The sequence below is a fragment of the Sinohyriopsis cumingii genome, chromosome 19 (assembly GCF_028554795.1).
Source record: "Sinohyriopsis cumingii isolate HCF-2022 chromosome 19, ASM2855479v2, whole genome shotgun sequence".
NCBI lineage: Eukaryota > Metazoa > Mollusca > Bivalvia > Unionida > Unionidae > Sinohyriopsis > Sinohyriopsis cumingii.
This window is the reverse complement of record NC_142979.1, coordinates 19,159,654-19,184,133: the sequence shown is the minus strand read 5'-3', so window position 1 is coordinate 19,184,133 and position 24,480 is coordinate 19,159,654. Positions and strand designations below refer to the sequence as shown.

Genomic DNA, 24,480 nt, shown 5'->3' with positions numbered 1-24,480 from the left:
ATCTTTTGTTGTTTGCCATTTGACTAGATTTATAAGCGAGTACATACTCTATGAATTTAACTTCATTCTACCATTACATTATATTATCCAATCAGTGTGAAAACACATTTGAAGCAGTTTATTAATAGATTAACAGTAATACTGAGCCTAACAAATATAGCATATTTACATTGTGCAATTCTGAGACAACCATTAGTGACTTATGAAAATGCAAGTTGATTGGTTTACACACACTCAGTTGCAGGGTGACTTTGCCAAATAATGATGTGAATGAAAAGTGGAAGCATCCAAGTTATAAAATAATTTTAAAAAAGGACTGGAATGTTGATGAAATGGAAATCATTATGTTTACATATACATACTTGTCCTCATTTTTTTGCTTGGATGGGTTCCTTCTGTCTACTCAGTTGTTTTGGGAAAGCCAGGATGGGAATGTGTGTTCCATATATGCCAGTGGTCTAAAACTCAAACCACCCTGAGGGCCACATGAGGGCATTTTCAGTGGCCTAAGGGCCACATCACCTCTATTATCTCGCATGACACGTTGTGGTGCCAGTCATTTTGTGGGCCACAGGATATGGCTTGGCAGGCCACGTGTTTGAGACCACTGATCTATACACTCAGCTGCGTTGGGAAAGCCTGGATGGGATTGCATTTTCCATTGATGTGCTCAGTTGTGTTGGGAAAGCTTGGATGGAAATTAGTGTTCCATCTGTGCACTTAGTTGTGTTAGGACAGTTTGGATGAGAATGTGTTCCATCTATGCACTTAGTTGTGTTGGAAAGCCACGGTTCATTGCAAAAATATTACCATCCACAATATCCAATTTGTCTTGATTTGGCATTTTGGGTATGTGGTGTATAAATATATCACTGGCTCACACAATGGTTCTGCATGCTGTTGGTTGTGATACACCAATTAACTTGGATATGACATCATGAAATGTTTGTATGATGGCTGCAGCTTTAAACAAGCACAGCCCAGGGCATAGCAGCAATGCCTCATTAAGTGACTTTGGTCTGCTGTATGAACTTGACTGCAGATCTGTAGCATTAACTCAGAGGTTGAATAGGTCAGGTATTAGATTGGTCACTCTTAGGCTGTGAGCCTCCACAGGACACTTATTAGACTGGTCACTCATTGGTTATCAGCCAGTAGAAGCCATTTATTAGAGTGGTCACTCACAGACTGCCAGCCTATACAGGTCATTTATTAGATTGGTCACTCATAGGCTGTCAGCCTGTAGAAGTCATTTATTAGACTTGTCACTCATAGGCTGTCAGCCTCTAGAAGTCATTTATTAGACTTGTCACTCATAGGCTGTCACACTCTACAGGTCTTGTGCATTGGTCACTCATACACTGTTACAGTGTTGAATCAATTCAGACTAAGGCTACAACATTTATATGTGTAAATGGCTTAGTTTATTTACTGCATCTAAAGATTTAAAAAATTGGTAAACATGTAAACAAACATGTATGTAGCCATCAGTGATGCAGGTACTACTAAGTTCGATTAAACGGGGCATTTCCACATTTCTATTTGTGATGAATATTTACTAGAGTTTTTCTGTCTCTGATTTTCAAATGTGTTTATTATTCTCGCATGGAATGTGATACCCCTAGGAAAAAGAAGTTGTAGTTCACATTACACAACATTTTGCACAAGATGTGTACAGAAATAGAACACTGCAACAAAAGAAAATTGCCAATAATTAGCATTTAAATTAAAAAAAACACCACCAAGAAAATTGCTGAGCCATTTTTAAATAGTTTTCCAACATTCATGTTTCTAAATGTGTAGGTCATACTGGTTACATAATTTAACCTAACACGCAAACATTCTGAAGTTAATTTTGGAAACTATGTGCCATGCTACACCAGATTAAACAACAAATTGCAAAACAAAATCAATAAGAATATATTGGTAGTGTTATATTGGTAGATTATCTTGTTAGTATTAAAATATATTGGTAGTATTACCTTGTTAGTATTTTAAGATATTGGTAGTAGTATCTTGGTAGTCTCTTGGGCAGAGGAAGACAAGTTGTGCAATCTCATTGACGGTGGACTTGCATGTGGTTCTGGAGTCCAAATTCCAGTGCACACAGGTGGTTGCAGGAGGGGCAAGGGACACCAGTGGTTGGGGGTGGCTGGGATACAGCTCTGTGATGTCTCTCATGAGCTGCAGCAAGATGCTGGTGGTGGTCAGCCTTGAAGGTGGAACTGGCTTTTCTGGTCAGGGCTCACCAGTGACTTCTGTCTGAGGCAGCAAGCTCGAGCTGGTGGGGTTGAAGATCTGCCCATTTGATGTGCGTCTTGAGATTGTCTTTGTACCTCTTGCGTGGGTTGCCTAACAGCTGCTTTGGGATTCTGTTTTGATCCATGCGGTTGACATGGCCAGTCCAATGAAGCTGAGCCTGGATTAGTTTGGCTTCAATGCTTGTTGTTAGGGCATAACCGACTTTTGATCCGGAAATCGGATTCCACCGGATAGTATGAACTTCCGATTAATCGGAGTCGGACAAGGCAGGAACGACCGATTCGGATAATAAAAATAATAAAGTTGAATTTCTATAGCACCGTGTCTAACACTGCGTGTCATTCGATAGTGCGTTAATAAAGTTAAATAAGAAGTCAGAAAAGTCCAATATGGTCAACACAACGGGGTAAAACGATAATACATGTACTTGAGTTAGACCGAAAGATTTAAATTTATTAAAATATATAATACAGTCCTACCCGTTTATGTCAACATCCTCAATAATGAAGGCATAATATTGAATACATTGACACATGCTAATGAGGTATTAAAAGAAAATGATTCCGCAAGAGGCCAACTTTATAGGACCAAACAAAAGCCTGTTTTATTTTTATTTGACCGCGACATTAAAGCATGGCGGCAAGATCAACTAATTGTTGAATAAAGTACAGGATGGAACTGGCCGCTTGCCGACATAAATGATTAAGGCGGGAAAATAAAAGCCCGGCGGCAAGATCAACTAATTGTTGAACAAAGAATGGGTCGGAACTGGCAAAAAAATAAAAAATTTCATGGATTCTTTGTGTCTTTGAACTTCGTTGCATTTTGCTATAGTCCTGCCATATCCTTCCCCTTGTGACATCGGTGTGATATGCAAAACGTGTGTAACACGGTTTAAAAAGTTAATTTGAAAAACCTTTTAATTTAGCATTTCCGATTAATTGAATCGTATCCGGAATCGGAAAAAATTCATGCCCAAAATCCGGAATCGGAAATTAGTAGAAAAATGCTAATCGGTTATGCCCTACTTGTTGTGTTGGCTCTATCAAGGACTAACTGGTTGGGGGTTTGGTCCTGCCACTTGATCCACATGATGGATCTCAGGGAGCACTGGTGGAATTGTTCCAAATGACTGATATGCCTTAGGTAGACAGTCCATGTTTCACAGCCATACAAGAGAGACATGAGGACAACTGCATTGTACACCTTCATCTTTGTTGACAGGCATATGTCCTTGTGCTGCAAGACCTTGGTTCAGAGTCGTCTAAGTGCTTGGCTTGGTTTTTTGATCCTCGCAGTGATCACTTTGTCCAGGGAGCCATCACTGGATATTGTGCTGCCTAGGTATTTGAAACTGTCCACGTTCTTCAGCTGTGTGCCACCAAGGGTTGTGGAGGGACAGTGTTAGGCATGGGCTGGAGGAGGACTTCTGTCTTTCCTAGGCTAATTGTGAGTCCAAATAGATTGGAGGCATCAGAGAACCTGTCCATAATTGCCTGTAGGTGAGTCTTTTCATGGGCCATGAGGGCACAGTCATCAGCAAAGAGTACTTCAGTGATGAGTCTTTCTAGCATCTTGGGTTTTGCAGCTAGGCGATGGAGATCAAACACTGATCCAACCAGGCGATATCTAATGTAGAATCCAAGGTCAAGGTCACGGATGGCATGGCACATTACCTGAGTGAAAAAGAGGTTGAAGAGTACTGGAGCGCGCACAGAGCCCTGTTTGACACTGTTAGATATGGGAAAGTTCTCAGAGGGTTCACCGTCTGAGAGAATCTCTCAGTCATGTCATTGTGAAAGAGCCAGATGAAGTTGGTAAACTTCTGAGGACAACCAAGCTTCTTGAGTACTACCCACAGTGCATCTCTTTTGACTGTATCCAAAGCCTTTGTCAGGAAGATTGACTTGATGGCATTGTAGAACTCTTTGGAGTTGTTAGTGTCGGCATAGCATTGTACTTCATCAGCTTTCCTTTCCCACCACTGGTCATGCATCTTGTGGATTTCTCTCTGAGTCTCAGTTTGATAGGATTTGAAGCAGCTTTTTTGGGGGAGGGAGTTTGGGTCATTCTGCCAGTCCATGAATGCTTTGTTCTTTCTGGCAAGCAGATCTTCAATATCACCATTGTTCTTGTCAAACCAGTCTTGATGGGTTTGCTTCTTGGGGCCCAGAGCTCGGAGGCATATCCACATATAAGTCTGTTGGTGGACAGCTTGTCATCTAGGCTCTTCTGGAAATTGAACTGAGCTGGGTGGAAGGCTGCTGGAGTTTGACAATGTTGAAGGCTGTGCGCACAAGCTTAGGATGCCTTGGGTGATGTGGGACAATGCGCAGCTTTAGGGTAGTTCAGACAAGTCTGTGGTCTGTCCAGCATTCTATTCCTCGCATGGGCTTGGTGATGACATCCTGGGCATCGCGCTGGCGGACTATTACAAAGTCGATTAAGTGCCATTGGCGAGATCTGGGGTGCATCCAGGTGTTCTTGTGTTTGTTCACCATTCTGAACATTGAGTTTGTGACGAGGAGGTCAAATTCTGCGCATGTGCTGAGTAGGAGCAGGCTATTGTTGTTCATCATTTGCTGAGTAAGAGCAGGCTATTGTTGTTCATCTTGCCAAGCACACCTTTCCATCAACCATAATCACAGCCAACACAGGCGTTGAAGTCCCCCAGTAGTATGATCTTGTCGTCAGCTGGAACTGAGCACAGTACAGAGCTGAGGTCCACATAGAACTGCTCGATGGTTTCCACTGGGCTCAAGAGGGTAGGGGCATAGTTGCTGATGATTGTTGCATGGCATTTGTGGCTGATATGTAGTCATGGTTTCATTAGCCTCTCATTGATACCAACAGGCAGGTCCAGAAGCTGCTTCAGAAGACTTGATTTGATAGCCAGGCCGACTCCGTGGATCCTGTCTTCGTTTTGGGGTTTTCGTTTCCAGAAGAAGGTGTAGCTACTTGATAGCTCAATAAGAAAACCCTCATCTGTGAACCTGGTTTCACTCAAGGCTGAAATGTCGATATTGTAGCATGAAAGCTCCTTAGCAACTAGGATTGTTGTCCTGTAAGGTCTTGCTACATTCTCTTTGTCCATGAGAGTACGGATGTTCCATGCTGCAATAAGAAGTATTTTCTTTGATGGTTTTGACAGCAGATATGGTTGATTTTGCCAGCCACGGCGCGCTGGCGAGATTTTTAAGGGCTATTTTTGAAGCCACCTTTTTAGGCTCCTCCCTAGAGCAGAGCGACCACTTGTCCAAGGTCTGCCTATGTGCAGGTCTCTGACTATAACTCCCAGTGGTCATCTTCACCTATTGCTTCGCCAGTTGCCCATCGCCATAGGACTTTGGTAGGTGCAGGTAGGGAACAATGAGTGTGACGATGGAGATGAATGATAGGTGCACAACATGACCTGTGTATGAAGGAGATTTAAGTGAAACAGCCTTTGCACAGAGACAGCCTCACTTTCAGCCTTGGTAGTTGAAACTCATTGGTATGAAGATTCGTCACAGCTGGGGACTAATTCAGCTGCATTGGATGGCCATGACATCTTCAGTGCCTTGTGATGCCCTGCACTATCCACAAAGCATTTGCAGATTCGCCTTCATGGCCATTGGATCACTCAGTTGATCTCTTCTGCCCAGTCTGTCAAAGCTGGCTTTGCATGCAAGGATAAGCAAGCTCCTAACTCACCGAGGACTTGAGGCCCATTGGCTGAGCTCAACGTGGTTTAGCCGGCCAGTTGAAGCTGTTGCCCATGGTGTGGCTGCTGCACATGCTACAGCTGCTTGGAGCCACAGGTCAGAGCTGAGTGCCTGGTGGGAACCAAAGGTGGACGAGCTATTCCCGAAGGAGCATGATGGGCCCCCCCCCCCGGTACTACCCCTCCCAGAGCACCCCAGACACAATTGGTAGCATTATATAGGTAGTATTATATTATATTGGTAGTATTGTATTATATAGGTAGCATTATATTGTAGTATTGTATTATATAGGTACTGTAGTATTACATTGTATACATAGTATTGTATTATATAGGTAATTGTTATGTTGTTGTATATAGGTAATATTATATTATATTGTAGTATTGTATTATATAGGTAGTATTATATTATATTGGTAGTATTGTATTATATAAGTAGTATTATATTGGTAGTGTTGTATTATATAGGTAGTATTATATATATATATATATATATATATATATATATATATATATATATATATATATATATAGTATTATTTTGTATTGGTTGCATGATAAATTGTAACTCAGTTTATGTTCAGTGCTTTCTAACACAGTTAAATGGATCATTTTATATCCATGGACGAATGCAACTCTTGTAACTTTCAAAATGAACTTTTGTGATGGACAGTTTGAGAGATCTTTCCCACTTGTTAAATTTTCGGTTATCTTTATCCAGGAGATGATCAACCACAGCATTATTACCTGGATTGAGTAAACAATAAAGTAAAATATGAAATTAAGGGATGGAATACCAGAGAACTGAGCAGAGATATAGAATAGAATGACTCAAGCACTGTATGTCAAATACAACAATTTAATCAATTACATAAAGAAAAATGGCATGTGAATCATTTGCTTTCTCTAAGAAATAGAGTTACAAAATTATGCAACTTCATTTAGCCATTCAATTACTGATAGAACAAATCTCATCTTATGATAGAGTGTCAGATCATACTCAGATTGCTGGCATGACAGCATCACCTGGTGCTTCCAGTCTTGCCCAAATCACTGCTGCTGATCAGTCAACATTACTATATCTTCCTTCTCTCTCTTTCTCTCTCTCTCTGAGTTGTGGATTGCGCTTTCTTTTCCACTGTACAGTCCGGTGTGGATCAGTCAACATTTCTGTATATTCCTTCTCTTGCTCTCTTGCTCTCTTTAACCTCTTTAGGTCATCATATATGAGTTGCAGATTGTGATCTCTTTTCCACTGTGCAGTCAGGTGTGGAACTATTTTGTTTTTTCCTTCAAATAAAAATATTTTATCCAACCTAAATACATGTCAGGATTTCCTGAGTTCAAAAAATATTCCCGCTTCTTGTCATCAGATATGGTCCATTGAAATTCAGCAAATTGGCTAATATCATTTGGCTAATATACAGACAACCTACTATCATAAATCAATGGCTTGTTAATAGCTACCACATTGTTACCTGTGTACCCTGACATGATTAGCCCACTTTGATTTTACCATTGTCCAGCTGCAGCCATATATTTACCAGTTGGCCTTTCAGACAACACACATTCTTAATGCTAATGGAAAGAATTCACAACTTAATGACACACAAATTAATATATTTCACTCCTTGTCTTAACTACATTACTTTCTGATTACTGATTCCTTGACACAGATCTTCAGACAAAAGATACAAATAATTTAAGGCAGATAATTTATAGAGTCACACAATTTACCAGAAGAAATACATTAAATCTTGTAATAAATTGATTCCTATTACATATCAAACCTCTAAACCTGAATTCATTCATAAAATGAAATATTATGTGACATTCTTACAAACATAAATCACAAAACATGCACTTATTAGTTCTGTATTGAAGAAAAATTGAAGTATGAATTTAAATAAAAAATATTCAACAATAATTGCAAACTTACATCAATGAACTGAGACAAATCTTGTAACTTATCTGAGATCGACACCTCCTTTTGAGGTCAGATCTCTCCCATTTTTCCTGCCCTTCCCTTCATGAGACACACCCCTTTCGGACAATCAAACAAGAAATCTCTTATTTTCCAGAGTCAACACTTCTCCTTCAGCAGAAAAACTTGGACTGATTAGTTCTATGCGGGAAACTTTTAAAATCCCTGAATTCCATTTAGGAACACCCCCCTTTCAATTAGCTTAGCCAATCAGGATTACTACTTTACCTGCCAGAATTCTTAGCAGTCCCATAGAAGTCAAAGGATTCTTCCCAGTCTGCCTTTATTAATAACTACTCTAGAAAATATCATTTTATGACACCTTTTTCAGATGGGCCACTTCTTCTAAAAATATTCTCTTGTTTCTTGTCACTTTGCCATTATGACCTCAGGTTTGAACCGTTAAAAAAGTGAGGCCCTAATTAAAATTCAATTCATGCCGCAACAAGAACAAATTAATTATTACTAGTTCCCAAGTTGTAGCAGTCAGAGCCAATATATCAATCTTAACAATTACATGCAACAGTGCGCTGACCCCAGCAAATTGCACTACTAAAGAATGTATGGTGAAATTTATACTCCACACAGGTAACTCTGTGTACAGAAATTATTGCACAAAATTTTGCACCATTACTTGTGGATTCATGTATATATAATTGCACAGAAAAATGTAACATGATTGATGAAATTGTTTACATATTATGTGCAGCTTATTAACCTTTTAGAAGGAATTTGCACACAGCTTCAAAAGTGTGAGTAACCATTGTTCTTTGTGAGAAATGAAAGCTTTAAAACTTGGAGAATTTAATGAAATACACCACTCACTTGTGTCTAATTTGAAAGAAAATAGCTACAAACTTAGGAATCCATGATTTTTTTCCTGAAGTTTGGTTTCAGTTTGTGCACAAAAAGCTTTTATAATATTTGAGGGAACTATGGTTGTTTAGCTGTTAGAATGCTTGACTTGTCATCCGAGGTTTGTGTTTTTAATACCTCCCTAGGCCAGCCCAAGTCAGCAGCCTCGTTGTCTTTGCAGAAGGCAGTTAGCTTCTATTTCTCAGCATGATATAGCAAATAATGCATTAAAAGTTCTGTTAAAACCCACAAAAAGAAAAACATTTGAGCTATATAACTTTGCCACATGTCCTGGGGAAAAAATTGTTGACAAATAGTACATGTATTCTTCTTTTCATTTCAATTTGCAGATCTTTAATTCAGAACTTTGATAAGATTTTCATAAATTTGCACAAGGATTTTCTCTTTGTTTTCCTATTAATTTTGGGCTGACAAGCCCAGCAATTTGTCAACAATTTATGATATTTCCTCAGTTTGATTAGAATAAGATCTGTGGCACAGCGGATCTCTGACAGACAGTGATACAAGGTCATGTATGGGTTAGCTTTGATTAACCAATCAAATTACAGCTTTCATATTTTTGAAAGTGTAAAATGTTATTCAGAGCATGATGTTTCTAATGATAACTCTACCTAACATTATCTGACATGTTACTAAAAAGAAGTGATGGTGCCTTGATAACTCTACCTAACATTATCTGACATGTTACTAAAAAGAAGAGATGGTGCCTGTCTGATCTATTTATCTATAAATTGATCTCAGTTTTAATCAGACTTGATATTACCTATATAATAAAAACCATATACTGCAAATTGTCACCTTTTCCCAGCTAGCCAAAGAATGTATTTCTTCACAAACTAGTCAGTACTCACATGTAAACAGACACTATCATTTTGAAGTCACTCCTTTGGATCTGTTTATCAGATTTTAGCAGAATGCTGCTGCCAGTATTTAGTATTGTGATTTCATTTAAAGTGACATTTTTCTCCCTTGGGGGTGGAGGTGGGATTAATGTGATTCAGTTACCGTATGTACTTGCTTATAAGTCAAGTCCAACTGTAAACAGCACAGATCCAATTCTGCTGTCACATAATGCACCAGCAGATTTGGGTCTGTGTAGTTTGTGTGGACTTATCAGTAGAACAAATAATATGGACTCTGATCTGCCTGCACATTATGTAATGACAGATGAGAGTCTTTGCTGTTTTCAGTTGGGCTTCTTATAAGTGGGTAATGATGGTTAGTTAGTTGTGAAACTGTCATAAAATCAGATAAAAAGTTCTGAAATTTAAAGTTTTAAAATTATTATACTGTTCACACTAGGTTATAAGTTGAGTTACATATGCCAGGCCTGGTCAAGAAGTCAATAAATAAGATTAGTTATGTATGTCAGGCCTGGTCAAGAAGTCGATAAATAAGATTAGTTATGTATGCAAGGCCTGGTCAAGAAGTCAATAAATAAGATTAGTTACGTATGCAAGGCCTGGTCAAGAAGTCAATAAATAAGATTAGTTACGTATGTCAGGCCTGGTCAAGAAGTCGATAAATAAGATTAGTTATGTATGTCAGGCCTGGTCAAGAAGTCAATAAATAAGATTAGTTACGTATGCAAGGCCTGGTCAAGAAGTCAATAAATAAGATTAGTTACGTATGCAAGGCCTGGTCAAGAAGTCAATAAATAAGATTAGTTACGTATGTCAGGCCTGGTCAAGAAGTCAATAAGTAAGATTAGTTACGTATGCAAGGCCTGGTCAAGAAGTCAATAAATAAGATTAGTTACGTATGTCAGGCCTGGTCAAGAAGTCAATAAATAAGATTAGTTACGTATGTCAGGCCTGGTCAAGAAGTCGATAAATAAGATTAGTTATGTATGTCAGGCCTGGTCAAGAAGTCGATAAATAAGATTAGTTACGTATGTCAGGCCTGGTCAAGAAGTCAATAAATAAGATTAGTTATGTATGTCAGGCCTGGTCAAGAAGTCGATAAATAAGATTAGTTACGTATGCAAGGCCTGGTCAAGAAGTCAATAAATAAGATTAGTTATGTATGTCAGGCCTGGTCAAGAAGTCAATAAATAAGATTAGTTATGTATGTCAGGCCTGGTCAAGAAGTCGATAAATAAGATTAGTTACGTATGCAAGGCCTGGTCAAGAAGTCAATAAATAAGATTAGTTATGTATGTCAGGCCTGGTCAAGAAGTCAATAAATAAGATTAGTCCAATGATTCAAGGTGCATATCAAGTCATTGGTTTGAAGATGATTTGGCTTTGTTTTGTTCGTGATCTTTATTTTCACTTGTAAGTTTCATCTGTTATTTGTGATGAAAATTTAAGATGTGCTTCTAACAAGAGTGAAAGATTGTATTTTGGGAAACAATATCTTTTATCCTTTGTAAATATTTTCTACTTAAAGTTGTTTTAAATATATTCACAGCATATGTTTTTCATTTCTTGTTTAGTAAAGTACCATTCACTAATTTTCAGAGTCCAAATGTCAGTCGAATGTCTGCTGGGCCTTCAAATCCCCAAGCGCCTGTTGTGGTTCCCACAGCAGGGACCTCTGCTGCCAGTCAGGCTCTTTTCCACCAGAAGGTACTTGAAAGTGACGATGCCATTAAGTCTGGTGACTTCCGTCGAGCAATCCAAGCACACACTGAAGCAATTGCTCTTGACCCCTGCAACCACATTCTGTACACAAACAGATCAGCTGCCTATGCCAAAATCCAGCAATACAACAAGAGTCTTCTTGATGCTAGAAAAGCTCGGGAACTGAATCCTAAGTGGGCAAAGGTAAGATTCTCTTTACAGCCAAACCTGCGTAGATTATTACAGTAAAACTATCCAGGAAGGAACACTTCATTGGAACACATGAGTCAAAAGTACTCGGGGTGGGAACACATTATTGGAACACATGAGTCAAAAGTAATCAGGATGGGAACACATTATTGGAACATATGATTCAGAAGTAATCAGGGTGGGAACATGTTATTGGAACATATGATTCAGAAGTAATCAGGGTGGGAACACATTATTGGAACAAATGATTCAAAAGTAATCAGTGTGGGAACATGTTATTGGAACATACGATTCAGAAGTAATCAGGGTGGGAACACATTATTGGAACATATGATTCAGAAGTAATCAGGGTGGGAACATATTATTGGAACACATGAGTCTGAAATTGCTAGAAGTAACATCTGTGTGATTGATTTTCTTTGCTTTACTTTTGTCTTTTAAAAGAAACCATTTTATGACATCATTCATTTGTAAGTAAGCTGTATATTGCTCTGCCTCCATGATTATTTATCCAAGCATCAGCTATTTGGAATACTGTACTGTATGTATAGATCTGCCTCCATGATTATTTATCCAAGCATCAACTATTTGGAATACTGTACTGTATGTATAGATCTGCCTCCATGATTATCTGTGCAAGCATTATTCATTTGGAATACTATATATAGATCTGCCTCCATGATTTTAGTTTTTATTTATCTGACGGATTTCAATTCAAATTTAAAGCAGTTTTAATCAAGATTATTATCTATCAAAAAGAAGAATGTTGTTGTTGTTGCTGATGTTGTTGTTGCTGTTGTGGGTTTAAATTCCATTTTTAGCACATGATAATGTACAATGTACATATTGTGGTCAGCATAACCAGTAGAATAAGAACCCTGAAAAACTCAAGGAAGAACTAGCAACTCACAGAAAGCTACTGGCAAGCTTTCCAATATACCCACATAGGCTGAGCCTGAGACTCAAACCCATGTGGACAGAGTTGAAATGGTAATGATTGGTAAAGGCATGTGCTTTATTTCCTGTTCACCAGCTGATTAATGTAGCTTTTAGTAACTAGGGAGACACACACACACACACACACACACAGAGACACTGGCTAGATGATGCCACAATTTTTTTTCTTCATGTTTAAATAAATAATATATTATTTAAACAAGATAATGTTTTCCTTGAACAAGATGTTATATCATTTAGGTAAGATATTTTATTTGAAGACAATATAAAAATATGGCTCTATCCCACTACCATATATATAATATAGATACGCACACGCATATTGCTCTGTTTTTACAGTTCTGTAGAGGACTGTGGCCTACCTTATTAGACAATTCTTGCTCTTCTCTGTATTATATTGGAATGTCTAAAAAAAAACACCTTTGTGCAGTAGATTACAGCCTTGTGGTGTCTTAAATATAGGTTTTGTATAAAGGTGCTAATTGATATATTGTCAATGTATACATACTTTTCGAAGAGTTTGAAAAGTAAGGACAGCCTTTAAATACTTTCTCCAATTTTTATACAAAAGAATAATGATAGCGAATACAATGGACTATATTATGTTCAGTTTCACCCTTTGTGCGTAAACCAATCTACACAACTTGTTTAACAGAGGGATTAAAGTTTATACACTTTACACTGAGCATGAAACGGAAAATTTGCAACCCTTTTCTCCCTGACTTGTGTCAGGTCATGTACATGAGAATTCCCCCTTAGCAAGGGGATTGTCAAGGGATATCAAATATTGACAAAGTTATTGGAGTTCTCAGGGTACATAATGTCAATTAAATTTATCATCTTCATGTACATGCGTTAGATCTGTTACAGTTATTTTTAAGTGCACTAAATCTTAGGCAGAAATTCTCTTTGTGCTTCCGTCAATTGCACATTCTTATTGATTTTGTTCTGCAATTCGTTGTTTAGCTGTGTAACTCGGTACATAGTTTCCTAAATAACTTCAGAATGTGTCATGGTCTGAATGCATATTAGGTTAAAATAGCATGGCATCTTGTAAGCTTAGGGTTGTAAAGAAGACATGGAAGTGGTGTTTTTAATTCTAAATGCTTAATAATGGGAAAATCATTTTTTGTGATGTTCTTTTAATTTGAAGCATCTGTTGTTTCTTGTGTAGTGTTTCTTATGTATCTAGTGTTTCCTTATATGTATCTAGTATTTTTTATATGTATCTAGCTTTTTTTATGAGTCTTGTATTTCTTATATGTATCTAGTGTTTCTTATTCACATCTAGTGTTTCGTACATGTATCTAGTGTTTCTTTTAAATATCTTGTGTTTCTTATATGAATATGGTGTTTCTTGTACATGTCTGGTGTTTCTTATATGTATCTAGTGTTATATTTATCTAGTATTTCTTGTACATGTCTTGTGTTGCTTATATGTATCTAGTATTTTTTATATGTATCTTGTATTTCTTATTCACATCTAGTGTTTCTTACATGTATCATGTGTTTCTTTTACATGTCTAGTGTTTCTTATATGTATATGGTGTTTCTTATAAATATCTAGTGTTTCTTATATGTAGCTATTGTTATATGTATCTAGTATTTCTTGTACATGTCTTGTATTTTTTGTATGTATATAGCATTTCTTGTACATGTCTAGTCTGTTACATGTATCTAGTGTTTCTTGTATGTATCTAGTGTTTCTTAAACATGTCTGGTGTTACTTGCATGTATATAGAGTTTCTTATACATATCTGGTATTTCTTACATGGATCTAATATTTCTTGTATATATGTCTATTGTTTCTTATATGTTTCTAGTGTTTCTTGTATATGTCTAGTGTTTTTTGTACATGTCTAGTGTCTCTTACATGTATCTAGTGCTTCTTGTATGTATCTAGTGTCTTTTATATGTATCTGGTGTTTCTTATATGTATCTAGTGTTTCTTATATGTATCTAGTGTCTCTTATATGTATCTTTATATGTATCTGGTGTTTCTTATTTGTGTCTAGTGCTTCTTGTACATGTCTAAAATTTCTTGTATGTATCCAGTGTTAAAATATTTTTTCAAGTCCTGCTACTATGAATCAGAGAATCTTTAGTGTCTATGTATATGGTCTTCATGCACTTAGATCAAAAAGGGAGATACTATCTATCACAAGCAGATAGGTAGATGTACATGGATAACTAAAGAAGAGTTTACGTCTTGTACTTTGAAGTGATCCTTCATTTGGCTATACTTGGTCTTTATCCTTCATGCCATTCTGAAGTTATATTATTTTGCAGTTCTGACCATGTTTAACGTTTGTACTCACTAATTAAGTTGAGTCCAACTATAAACTGCATACCGCTCCGGTGGCCTAGTGGTTAGAGTGTTTGCCTTGGAAGTGGAAGGTTGTGGGTTCGAACCCCAGCTAAGTCATACCAAAGACTTACAAAAATGGTACTGACAGCTGCTTCGCTAGGTGTTCAGGTTTAAGAGGTTAGTGTTAGGACTGGTCGGCCTGGTGTTAGTATAATGTGACGAGGTGGGACATCATGCTACATGTCTGCAGCATGATGCCCTAGTGCTTGATATCACAATAAACTGCCACACTGCAGACATCGTAGTGATATGACTGAAAAATTGTTAAAGCTATGTTAAAAATCCTAATAACACACACACACACACAAACTGCATTGACCCAGATTTGCTTCTAGCACATAATATACCAGCAGATCTGGCACTGCAGTTTATTAGGAGTACATGTAATTAGTCAAACAAACAATATCTTGATCCTGATCTGCAGGTGAATCATGTTGTTCCCAGATTGTATCTGACTTATGAGTATATATCGTAAATAATGCTGTAAAAATATTATTAAAGTGTTTTTCTTCAAGAAATTCAACTCACTTGAGAATAATTAAGTATTGTGACTCAGTTTTCTGTCAGAATTGTGGTGCATCAAACTAGTCTGTTACTGAAAGGAGACAAGAAAGTTTAACTCCCTGATGCCAAAAAAGGCTGCACTTAAGAGCTAGTTTTGAAGTCAGTGTCACTATAATATATAGGTCATGTTGTTTCTCCAATAAGCCCGTTTTGATCATTGCAATGTAATCTAGTTTTCAAGACCTTATAGGACTGTCTCAAATGTTTAACTTTATGATGGTTCATGTATGCGTACCAGGGTTATTTTCTAACATGTAATGGAAAATGTACTTAGGGTGCATTGGGCTATTACTAACACATAATGGAAATGGTGCTTAGAGTGAGTTGGGCTGTTGCTAACACATGATGGAAATGATGCTTAGGGTGAGTTGGGCTATTACTAACATATAATGGAAATGGTGCTTAGGGTTTGTTGGGCTATTACTAACATATAATGGAAATGGTGCTTAGGGTGCATTGGGCTATTACTAACACATAATGGAAATGGTGCTTAGAGTGAGTTGGGCTATTGCTAACACATAATGGAAATGGTGCTTAGGTTTAGTTGGGCTGTTACTAACATATAATGGAAATGGTGCTTAGGGTGAGTTGGGCTATCACTAACATATAATGGAAATGGTACTTAGGGTGAGTTGGGCTATCACTAACATATAATGGAAATGGTACTTAAGGTGTGTTGTGCTATTACTAGCACATAATAGAAATGGTGATATGGGTGTGTTGGGTGCTATTTAGAATAGCCAGTGGTCGTTGTTGCCCAATTTTAAATTGACACAAGAAGTTATCAAAAATTTCCTTTTCATTAATCTGTTAGAACAAATAAACTTTATGATATCCACTAGATCAATACTCCAGGCAGTTATAAATACCACAAAAGGAGGTTTGTTATATATATGTACACAGTGACTAGAATTTAAACTTGAAAACATGTCCACTAAAACAATGCCTCATCAGTAGTGTTAAATAATATTTAGTTGTTGCCTTGTTGGGAACTCTTCTCCTTTGGTTTAATTTGTTGGAATGTTGTACAAACTGACGTTGAATGGAACTGAAGCTTGGTAATACACTATCAGGCAACATGCAAGAAGAAGTAGGCAATACAGGTTTTGTGATTGTTGTTGTTTCTTCTTGTTTTTGGGGGTTTAATGCCATTTCTCAGTGCAAGAAAGGTTATACATGGTGGCTAGTATAACTGGTGGAGGAAAGAACTGGGGAAAACCACGGTAAGAACCACCAACCCATGGGAAACTATTGGCAAGCTTTCTCACATACCCATATTGGCTGAGCCCAAGACTTGAATCCATGCAGTGAGAGGTGAGATGGCAGTGATCTGTGAAGGTGGGCATTTTAAACCACTCTGCCATTGGGGGCCTTGTAAGTTTAGTGATGTCATGTAATGTCATATAACATTGGTGCAAGGCAACATACCAGCTGGGACGAGTGTAAAAACATGCTATGGATAGTATCCTGGTGTCAAGAAGAAGTTTTGTACTTTCCTAAAATAAATCCCTGTAGTTAGTCAATCAGAACTTGAGAATTTACCTTGTGATGTACTACATTTGTGTGTGTTCACATACCCAGATACACACCTGGTAGTTTGATAATGTTTTGCAGCATGGTAGAATTTATTCCCTTATTTTTGAGACAGGTTGCCTGTTTGAATAAGTCTGTGGGATAAGTTGAACACATGTAAATGTGCTCCCATAGGATATGCCCATCACATGTAAGCATGTTCCTGTGGGATATGCTCCATAACATGTAAGTGTGCTACCGTAGGATATGCCCATCACATGTAAGCATGTTCCGGTGGGATATTCTTCATAACATGTAAGTGTGCTCCTGTGGGATATGCCCATCATATGTGAGTGTGCTCCTATGGGATATGCTCATCACATGTAAGTGTGCTCCTATGGGATATGCCCATCACATGTGAGTGTGCTCCTGTGGGATGTGCCCATCACATGTGAGTGTGCTCCTATGGGATATGCCCATCACATGTAAGTGTGCTCCTATGGGATATGCCCATCACATGTGAGTGTGCTCCTATGGGATATGCCCATCGCATGTGAGTGTGCTCCTATGGGATATGCTCTTATGGGATATACCCATCACATGTAAGTGTGCTCCTATGGGATATGCCCATCACATGTGAGTGTGCTCCTATGGGATATGCCATCACATGTGAGTGTGCTCCTATAGGATATACACTCCAAGCGATTGGCTTGGCTAATATGAATCCCACCATGATTTCAGAACCCAAAATAAATCTTGGTAACCTGGACAAGCTTCATCGAGTTTTGTGTATGCTGGGATGGTGGATGAGTCTAATTTTAAGAAGGGGTAAATACTATATGACTAACCCATTTTAGGAGGTGTCCAAAGCCAACCAAATAGTATGTAATAGCTAACTCACATAATCTCAGACTGATTCATTTTCCTGAACTAAAAAGCACTTGAGGGTTCATTATAATCAAGTAACATCCATGTGACCTGGACTAAGATGTTGTGGAGTTAACATTAGACATGCCTTACAACTGGAATAGAAACATTTGCATGGAAATGCAGAAGGATGGTTTAAAAATTAAAAATATTTTTTAAAACTTAATAAATTTTCAGGCAGAGTTTAGCAATAATGTGATTTTCTTTAGTCAGAGGTAGAGGTTCCCAGAAAACTTCTTATGTTCTGTCTAATGACAGATAGCTAAAAATATTCTGTTCTTCCTTAGCTGCATTGATTCAAGAGCATCACGATTTTGGCTTCCTCACCTTGGATCCCCACAAGGGTCAAAGGTCAGATTAGATAGTCTGTATTTTTCATATAGATTTTAATGATATGATGGTGAAAGAGAATGCTCAGGATATATTGTAAATCAACAAGACAAAAGTAAAGGATTGTTCAGCGTTTTTCCCTCATATAGATATACCTGTGGCATAGATCTACCACAGACAACTCCAAGATCTATTCTTTCTCCTGCAAACAATGGCTAAGGTGGCCATAGATTTTACAGGATTATATTGGGCTCGATTTCTTGTTTGTCAGATATACACTTTGTGATTGTGTCTTATTTATCAATTAAACAATCAAATCGATGGCTATGGGTCAAGAATTGATATACACATCAGATATAAGGTGTTGTATACAGTCATGTACAAGTCGAGTCCAATCTGAAACCACATATACCCTAGGTGCCTTTGCATAATGTGACAGCAGATCAGGGTCTGTGCAGTTTGTTCCTCAGATCTCCTTAGCATTAAGTGATGGTAGGTCTGGGTCTGTACAGTTTGTAATTGTACTTGATTTATGAATGAACATATCCAGCTTACCTACAGGGTACTAGGTATTAGATTCCAAGATAGCCAGGTGTACATGTGTTGTTTTTCCATGGTCACTTGAATGAAGTAATAATCTGAAACTAAAACACTTAAGAGATTGCAGATCATGATAGTTCCTTAGAGTCGTATTTTCAAGACATCAGTACACAAGAATCAAGTTGTATTGAATGAGTTCTATCATCAGATTTCAAGACAATATTATGATCCATGGATGTTACACATAGATGTAGAAACCATACCGGTATATTGATTCCACTTCTTTTTTTGCCAGGGTCTAACAAATCTTTTGTTTGGTTGATCATTATTAATGGCTTAAAAGAAGGGAAAAAAAATACTGAAGTTTGCTATTCATTTAAATTTAAATTGGGCTACCTGGTTTTTGTCCTGGTGACAGGATAGCCTGTCATCATCATCCATCTTCCATCAGTCCATTAGCACAAATTTGTTGTTAATAATCCTGAAATACGTGGAGGATTGTCATGATACTTGAGAAATACTTTGTAAAATCCTTAATGTGCTCAGAGATGAGAAATTTAAATATGTTGAGATTTTATAGAAATATTGTCCAATTTTGACTCAGATGGTTTTGGGAGAATTTTTAGGATCAATTCTCCCACTCAATCTGATTAAAATCAGATCTCCGCTGTTATATATGAAGATCTAACATCGACCACTTAGGGCTCATGTTCTGGTAACCTGTGTTCTAACCATAATCACTAATTTTATCAGCCAATCAGATGAAGTCTAATACCTTAGCGTTTGGAGACTGAGCAGTGTGGATGAAGGGCATTAGTGTGTACCAAACAATTTGATTCATTTTCAGATTTTTGAAAGCTGCATTTCTATTGGCTAATTCAAAGGTCACCAGAACATGACCCCTAAGTAGTCGTCATCAGATCTTTACGTAGGACAGCAGAGATATGATTTTAGTCAGATTGTTCTCCAACTTTGATCATTTTAACAAAATTATTTTGATTGCAGATTTCACCTACTTTTTTTTATAAAAAACTCTTAACACAAATCACTTATTATCAGATACTATCCTTATAGACCATATTTATTTTATTCTTGTCTTGATGAACTTTTGTCTGCAAACAATGGACACCCTTCTTTCATTGATAGTAAGGGTGGGGCACAAATAGAAAGGCCAGAACTAGTGGCAGGGTATGCAGTGTTTGGGGTGGCAAGTTGCACCCCACTGTACCTGCCAATCTGAAACACTGCTTATATCATCTACCGGTTTCTTACCATTAGCATCTTGTATCAGTAATTATAATAGACATTGTATTATAACTACCTGGCATGCTCCAGGATCCAGTAAATGTCAAAAATAGATTTTAATGCTTTTGAGTTCATGGTAAATGGACCTGGTAGCCCAGTAAATTCTGCAGATGGCTTTTTGATTTGGAACTGTTAACTCTTACCTTGTTGAAGTCATAATAATCTTTCCTCAGTGTGAAATGTTTTCTCACTGTTATATTTTGATTCTAACAAATATGTAACGTTCAAGCAGATACTCACTGGGCTATCGTAATCCAGGTTATGGCAGACCAGATCCAAGATTTGGTAGACCTGGGATTGTGAGTACAAGACATTTATAACTCGGTATTCCTGCAAATCACAATAGCTTCTTTCATTACTAGTGAATTTTTAATTTTGTAATGTTTTCAACATATAATTGTGGTGAAGTACAAATGAAGACCAACATTTTTGGGATGTAATGTTTTTCAGTTTTCATCATCTTTGAAAAAATAAAATCATTTTCAAATTCAACAGATCCAGAGCACTTCTACAGGTTAAAACTTGTCACTAGATGTCACCATTCATATCATGTATCGCCATCATGGTATTGTCTAAAAGATTTTACACGCATTTAATTTTAAAGAAAATCAGTTACCTTGCTATATTTGGTAGAATTGTATGCATCACAAATGTTTTAAAGACAGTTCTCAGTCAAATTTCACTTGTATAACTTCGTGTCATCCTCAGTGGGATTGATTATTATCACATAGTAGGTATAATATTCCTATAGTATGTGCAGTTTCATATTTTTGATATAACCACTTGTTAAAATATCATTTTATGATATTCTGATTGGTCCAAATAAGCCCATGAAATTATTGTGCAGCATCCACTTTAATGATTGGCTGGAATCATGGGAAAACATTTTTAACCCTGCCTTCTGGAATGTTTTGTTTTGAATGAACATTTTTAGCAGCCATTTTTGAACTCAGCTCGAAATAGGAGTCAAGTGCCTTTCCCAAAGACACACAGAGGCACCCAACCCAGGCTGGCTTATGTGTGTATCAAACCTGTTGCCCAGGATTATGTGTTCAACCAGTTGAGCTACAGTTGCTGCCTTGCAAGAAGGTATATTTCAGAAGAAGAAAAAATGCTTCACCTGAAATTGCTGCATTTTAAAATCTTGGATTTCCAATTTTTCTAAGGGAGTATGTTTTCAGCTCACCCACCCCATAAAAAAATATTTTGCTGCACTGCCTATCATGCATAACTGCCTGTTTATATATATATATATATATATATATATATATATATATATATATATATATATATATATATATATATATATATATATATATAAAGACACCAGTTCTGAACATTAGAGAAGGCTCTGATATACCTTATTGATCTGTGAATCAGTGGATTTTCCCATAGAAATAATTGGATCATTCACTGGAGTAGATTATGAAAACCAAATTCACTACACTCAGTAAATATTGATAACATTATAACCATGAAATTTGATCTGCCATTGTGAAATTTGATTTGGCATTTTGTTACATACTAGGTGTAGTGGTAAGTTTGGCCACCTGTCACTCATAAGTAACAGGTTCAAATTCCACTACATGCTTATTGTTATTCTTGCTGTTGTATATGTGCCTTGAATAGAGAATTATGATATTACTGATACTTTCCCTTTGAATATGCACAAAACACAGAAGAACATAATGGCTGACAGGTAAATGGCTGACTATATTATATGGGATGTCATAATAAATTTGCTACTTCAGTTTGTTCTACATAGTTAATAGGTTTGAACATAAATTTGTCTTGCTACATATCATAGGTGAAAACTTAAGTTATTTTTATTCGTGCCTAATTGTTACTCATATTTTATCCACTTAATACAAGCAGATATCCATCCGCCTCGGAAGCTGGATGCCATGGGTTTGAACCCTGGCTGAGTCATACCAAAGACTTACAAAAATGGTACTAACAGCTCCCTTGCTTGGCGCTCAGCATTAAGAGGTTAGTGTTAGGACTGGTCAGCCTGGTGTCAGGATAATGTGACTGGGTGGGACATGATGCTACGTGTCTGTGGCATGATGCCCCAGTGCTAGACATCACTATAAACTGCCACACTGCAGACATCGTAGTGATATGACTGAAAAATTTTTAAAAACTACATTAAAAATCCTAATCACACACACACACACACACACACACACAAGCAGATATCCTCAGTTTATTTCATTGATACATTGCTCTCTTGTTACAACGATGCTGTTATGAGTCATAAGCATTGCCTGCAATCTAAGTGATTTAGAAACTTACAGTGCTTTCGTACTACTACAATAAAAGACAAAAATTGCCTATTTGTTTGATGCCAATCACATTATAATTTGCTTCTCATTAACCTTGAACTAAAATTTGGGACAATAATAATAATTCAGGTAATAACTAAAAATGTGACCAATTTAAATAGATCCATGGCCACATCTGTGTTACAGTTGGGGCAATTGTACAGTTAGCGGCTTTATAGTTAGGCCCCAGCGTAGTTTGGGCAAGTGTTAACAATGAGAAAAAGAATTCTTATCCTTCTCATTTTAGCATGAAAAAGACAAATTAGGGTGACTAGCCTTGGATTGGCAGTTATGCGGACATTACTGGTCAAACAATTAACAAAGGTATATCTGTTGCTTCTCAGCTTGTTCCTTTGAGTGCCTGGTGCTGTAAATTGGTTGTACGAGGTATTTTTATCATCAGTATATCTGCAGTTAAAGTTACAGGGACATATCCTGTGGAATGCAAAAAGAGCATCAGAAGGATATTTACAGTGAGCATGTAATAAATGAATTCACATTAGTTTGAAATTCAAAGCCGCTTCAGGTGGTGGTGGAGGACTTTTGTAACTTGAGGTGGTGGTGGAGGACTTTTGTAACTTGAGGTGGTGATGGAGGACTTTTGTAACTTGAGGTGGTGGTGGAGGACTTTTGTAACTTGAGGTGGTGATGGAGGACTTTTGTAACTTGAGGTGGTGATGGAGGACTTTTGTAACTTGAGGTGGTGATGGAGGACTTATGTAACTTGAGGTTAAGTTACTGATGCGCATGCATACAGACAGCATTGAAGGGGCATTCATGGGTTGGTATAGTATTCAGTATACTCCCCACCCTTTGATCGAATTTTTTTTATTGGTTTCTGAATACTGTGTTTGAAGTTGGTGAAATAAAGCTCCTAACCTTGTAATAAAATCAAGTTTATATCAGAATACATATTTGAATGTAGCCTGTAGTCTGATTGACCAAACATCAGAGTTTGTAGTATGGATGGATGGAAAGATGGATGGACATATATATGGATGGATCATCGATAGATGGATCAATGGATGGATCATGGGTGGTTGGAGTACAGTAGTGGCTATATGGTGCCATCTAAAGGTAAAGTTTGAAAAATATAAAATTGAATTACAGAAAAGATAGGGAAAAAGATAGGAAGAGATTCCCTTCCAGATTACAACAAAATAAAATATAAAGTAAAAATGTTAAAATTATTAAAATGTACATGAAATTAAAGATAACAGTAGCACATATCTTTACAACATATGGTCAAAGTTTCTTGCCATATATGAACCCTTTTGACAGCAGTAAAATTCATGTTATATTGTCACAGCATTTGGTGTCATCACCTCTTTATGATTCCCCCTGTTATTTTGTGTTACTGAGAATTACACACAAGACCCTTTCTAACAAAATATTTGAAAGTATGATAGAATGGGGAGAATAGTTTATTGGTGTTGGCAGAATGTGATTTGATGATGATAGTGGTTCTTTTACTGTTGTAGATATCTCTGTTACAAACTCAGTGCATATGTGTCAATGGTAAAAAAAATTCAATTTGCAATAGTTTTGAGTTAAGCCACCACTGACATCCTAAAATCCTCATGTATCAGCTGGAATGGTTTTTATTATAACTTTTTAAAAAAATCAAAATAGTGATCAAGAAAAACTTTTGTTTTGCTACTTGGTAATGTATTCACCAGAGCTTTTAGTCCTAAATTAACTTTCTTTTTTTTTGGTGCCAAGTAGCTGTATTCCACATAGATTTTAGTCCTAAATTAACTTTTGTTGCCACATAGGTGGCTGTATTCCACAGAGATTTTAGTCCTAAATTAACTTTTGTTGCCACCTAGGTGGCTGTATTCCATAGAAATTTTAGTCCTAAATTAACTTTTGTTGCCACATAGGTGGCTGTATTCCATAGAGATTTTAGTCCTAAATTAACTTTTGTTGCCACCTAGGTGGCTGTATTCCACAGATATTTTAGTCCTAAATTAACTTTTGTTGCCACATAGGTGGCTGTGTTCCGCAGAGATTTTAGTCTTAAATTAACTTTTGTTGCCACCTAGGTGGCTGTA

General features: G+C 37.1%; 1 protein-coding gene across 1 annotated transcript in view; it reads left to right on the top strand.

Annotated features, from left to right (window-relative positions):
- The window catches only part of LOC149775225 (tetratricopeptide repeat protein 28-like), a 167,391-nt gene that overhangs the window by 27,062 nt on the left and 115,849 nt on the right, over nt 1-24,480 (top strand). Inside the window, exon 2 of the mRNA XM_089944263.1 lies at nt 11,288-11,593. Within this exon, the coding sequence (XP_089800389.1) occupies nt 11,288-11,593 (306 nt within the window). The remainder of the gene's footprint in view (nt 1-11,287; nt 11,594-24,480) is intronic.